Raw genomic sequence first — 4,081 nt, 5'->3', positions numbered from 1 at the left:
ATATATATATATATATATAAATATATATATATATGTATATGTATATGTGTGTGTGCATTTAGTTATCCGGTTAAAACTTGGTTCCGTAGAACGCCAAACTAATTACCATATTATTGCTGTTGTTATATTTCGCAATCGTTATTTCGATAAAATAACTTGTGTTCAAGCACTGAGCAATAACATGTTAGAATGACTTAACCTGACTATTAGTAGCTTTGAACCAATGCATGAAACAACAGTGAATTAACAATTAAGAGTTTACGGTATTTTGAAAACATTGATTGTTATCTAATAAAGTTAAACTAAATAAAATCTAATTAGATGTGAACTAATAAAAAATAATAATAGCATGAATATGTATGTACTTGCAGTAATTGACATCTGGATTCCGCAGAGGATACTGATCCAAAGCAAGTTTGCAGTATGTTTGTGCAGACACGATGCATGACTGTATCGCTGAAAGAACTATAAATTTAGCATTGTGTTTAATGTCGTTCATTTCTTATAACGATGAGCATATATAAATTCATCCAATTTTAATTAAAGCATTCATTTTTGTATGAATCAATGATTTTAGGGTGAATCCACCAGAAAAAAAGAAGGGTTGTTTTAAGATGATGTATATTCATTTGTGTGTGATAATGATTGCAAGGTTTCCACTTTCTGGTTGGATGGTTACTTGTGACAAATAAAATCCCAATCTTTCAATAATTCCGTCTGACTACAATATATGACAGAGCAGAATCAAACGAACACTAAGTCCATTCCTATTCCCAGACAAACAGTAATATATAGCACAGACATCACCAACAAACAATAAGCAACAACCCCCTGAAAAGACCCACAGCGCGTTCCTAGCACTGTTCAGTCTCACTGGAGAAATAACTGGGTACAAATCTCATAGGGTGTTTTTAGCAAACAACTCCTAAATAGCATAGATATCTCAAACTTTTCACTAGAGACAATAGTGAAGAATTTAGCTACAGTCGTACAAAATATACAATATGAAAATCGTATGACCAGTAAACATGCTGCAGACCTCCAGTTTTCAGGCAAACGCATAAAAACATGTATATGACTACCACAGGGAGAGTATATACACACGAAATTATGTCAACAAAGCTACATAATCACAATACATACAGTCCGAAAATGCGATATCTGGTCAGCTAGTGAAACATTCGAAGTCATATGCACACAACACGCACAAAGAGAAAGAAACATACAACCGTAATATATGCGAAGACACTCACTCCCAGTGATTTAAAATATATCAGTGTAAGATCAGAAAACGTAAGTAACATACTGTAACATCATATAGCGATCATTTAGAATCTATCCATCGATTACCACTGTTTGAACGCCATATAACCGAACAAATCTCAATCACATCAAACAAGGGTTAGATATCATATGCATCACTGAGCAAAATAAGCCAATATTCAAAAAACGGTCCAAAATATAAACGTTATATGTCATACTTCGCAGACATACTGAAGGAGAAAACGAAAGCATAACTCATAAGTGTTTGAATGAAAGCATAAATAAAGCGAGATAAACTGAACGCACGCTTCATAAAAGAAAATAAATGCAAGGTTTTACCTGAAGCTAAAACACAAAAGCGATATGTTCCGGGACAATGATCTCACATATATGCCTTAACAACAGCACACCGACAATAAAGCATGTCATCATACGCTCTGAATGCAAAGAAACATAAAGATATCGAACATCGATAATTCATGAAACATGTTCAGTAATTTGAACAAACAATATCTTCAATTTGTTTCTAAACAATGCCAATAGCATATTCCAGACACTTAATACGATTGCCTCCGGACTTTAGAATCTACACAACAAAAGACTTACACTTGTAACTATATTCCAAAATAAAAGTAATCCACTACTGAAACGAAATAACACAGTCGATGAATCATACATACCATGATCGCATAGATCTATAATAAAATATATACCATTAATAAACAGAAAATATGAAGTATAAAATCAACACGAAAGGCGGCAAACTACACGCACGCGTATATACATCCACATTATCCACAAACCTTATAGACATATTTCTCTAGTGAAACACATGATGCTTTTCATCATAATATCAACTGACAAGTTTAGCCATACGAAACAAAGGGAAATTACCTGTTACTCGTATTATAACCTAACAAAATAAAAACTCCCCCACTGGTTTAAAAATGGTTTGTCCCATATCATAAGTAAGTACAATATAGTCTTTTCATATACCTAATATTTATTTTCTTAGAACAACGGAACGTATATCTTAACCCATTGACATCCTAGATAATAGCTATATTATAATATTTCTCTGCATTACTTCTAAACAATACTAACTTTTTATCCATGTGTGTGTGTGTGTCTGTGTGTTTATCTGTATGCGTGTGTGTTTGTGTGTGTAGATGTGTATGTGCGTGACATGTGTGTTAGAAAGATGGGCGGTATTTAAGAGACATGTACAATCACATCCACATTTTAAAATAGAAATGTTTTGGAAAATAAATACCTGGCATATGATATCTACAAAAGCTGAGAATAAATACGAATACACAAGCTTTCATTTCAGAAAATTTTCCTAACAGGAACGTCTGATGCTGCAAAGTATACGCAAGTTAAAAAGTGAATTATGAACGTTTATAGGCATTAAATGCAACAGATGGTCTGTATATAAACATATACATGTGTGTGTGTGTGTCTATGTTTGTGAGTATATACACTTTTGACACGTAATACTGAAATAGTGTAAGAGAGTGAAGATTGCTCCGGGCCCGAATTAAGCATGATGATGAAAATATGTTTGGCCCATGAACTGTATGGACCCTAAGTACGGCGCGTGTAAAATTTGAATGAAATCGGTTGTGTAGTTCTCGAGGTTTAGAGATTCACACAGCTAATCAGACAAACAGACAGACCTGATTGTTAATTATTTTGTACATTATTTTGTCTTGTTATGAAAGATGGGCTACAGGAAAGATTCTGCTCAATGACACAGATTTGCTCGTCAGTTGTTTCACCTTAACCAGTTGAGCATGTCCCTTAGTGGCTGCCGATATGTGCATCTCTTCTCACGAGCACGGGTGTGGGGAGCATTATACCCATGTGTTAAGAGGAATTCTTTGGGGCTTAGATAATTCTCCTCTGGAAACATTTGCACTTTTTCAACATCCTTAAACAACCCTTATTCAGGGACTTTTTGAGCGGGGTGGTCTACAAGAACTGACGAAAATTCTAACGGGGCTCTACCTGCAAGGACATGCGCTGTTTATCTTGATGCGAAATCACCATGTCACGCATACATCATTGCAATGCATTTGCCTGATGAGTTCTTATCAGACGGGTAGTCATGATGGGTATACTTGGCTTCGTATATTTTACCCCTAGTGTCAATTTGATGGCATGCACTGTTTTCTCACTCAATAATAATAATAATAATAATAATAATAATAATAATAATAATAATAATAATAATAATAATAATAATAATAATAATAGGCGATTCTAAATCTGTAGCTAAAGCACATATTGGTGCTGAGTGGCTGTGTGGTAAGGGGCTTGCTTTGGTAGAAAAGTAGTGAATTATATTTCGTATATAACTATTTGCAATACGCATTTTGAATCCGTTTTCCTCGATTTTTATAATACGATGAATTTTTATTGAATTCATTTGTTTTTATTTTCTTCATTGCATGCTTAAGACCGTTTATTGAAAACACCAATTAAACAAATCCATTTTTAAAGATGTATCCTTTAACCAGTTTTGATTATATCGTTATTTCTGTTCTATTTTAACAACACTGTCCGACGGGAACGTGAAACTCTGAGTAACAGCTTTTGTTATATTTCTGCTGCTTTTAAATAAAGCATATTACTCTACCTCTGGTATTTGAGTACTCTTTTTTCCACCTTTTTTCACATTTATATACTTACTCCGGGATCTATCTATCTATCTATCTATCTATCTATCTATATATATATATATATATATATATATGGGAGAATGTACGAAAAAACAACAACAGACGAGGACAGGTGGTGTAAATAATAAAAGGAT

At 33.6% G+C, this 4,081-nt stretch overlaps 1 protein-coding gene and 1 long non-coding RNA gene across 8 annotated transcripts in view; one reads left to right on the top strand and one right to left on the bottom strand.

The window, feature by feature from the left end:
- LOC106875519 (uncharacterized) overlaps window positions 1-4,081 on the bottom strand; it is a 26,623-nt gene that overhangs the window by 2,578 nt on the left and 19,964 nt on the right. For 6 of the 7 annotated variants that reach the window (XR_001410128.2, XR_001410130.2, XR_008266032.1 and 3 more), the window contains 2 exons: window positions 2,537-2,624; window positions 366-465 (listed from right to left, as the gene is read on the bottom strand). Coding sequence is in view for 2 of the 7 variants with exons in the window: in XM_052974469.1 (XP_052830429.1) it covers window positions 366-465; window positions 2,537-2,624 (188 nt within the window). In the remaining 5 variants the exon portion in view is untranslated. Of the gene's footprint in view, window positions 1-365; window positions 466-2,066; window positions 2,170-2,536; window positions 2,625-4,081 lie in introns of those variants that run through there. The other variant, XM_052974470.1, reaches the window with a different exon arrangement.
- Window positions 2,200-4,081, top strand: part of LOC128249894 (uncharacterized) — a 25,933-nt gene continuing 24,051 nt past the window's right edge. Inside the window, exon 1 of the long non-coding RNA XR_008266033.1 lies at window positions 2,200-2,231. This is a non-coding gene — a long non-coding RNA (uncharacterized LOC128249894). The remainder of the gene's footprint in view (window positions 2,232-4,081) is intronic.

This window comes from Octopus bimaculoides, chromosome 18 (assembly GCF_001194135.2).
Source record: "Octopus bimaculoides isolate UCB-OBI-ISO-001 chromosome 18, ASM119413v2, whole genome shotgun sequence".
NCBI lineage: Eukaryota > Metazoa > Mollusca > Cephalopoda > Octopoda > Octopodidae > Octopus > Octopus bimaculoides.
Note: the sequence above shows the minus strand (reverse complement) of the source record. Positions and strands in the feature narration are given on the sequence as shown.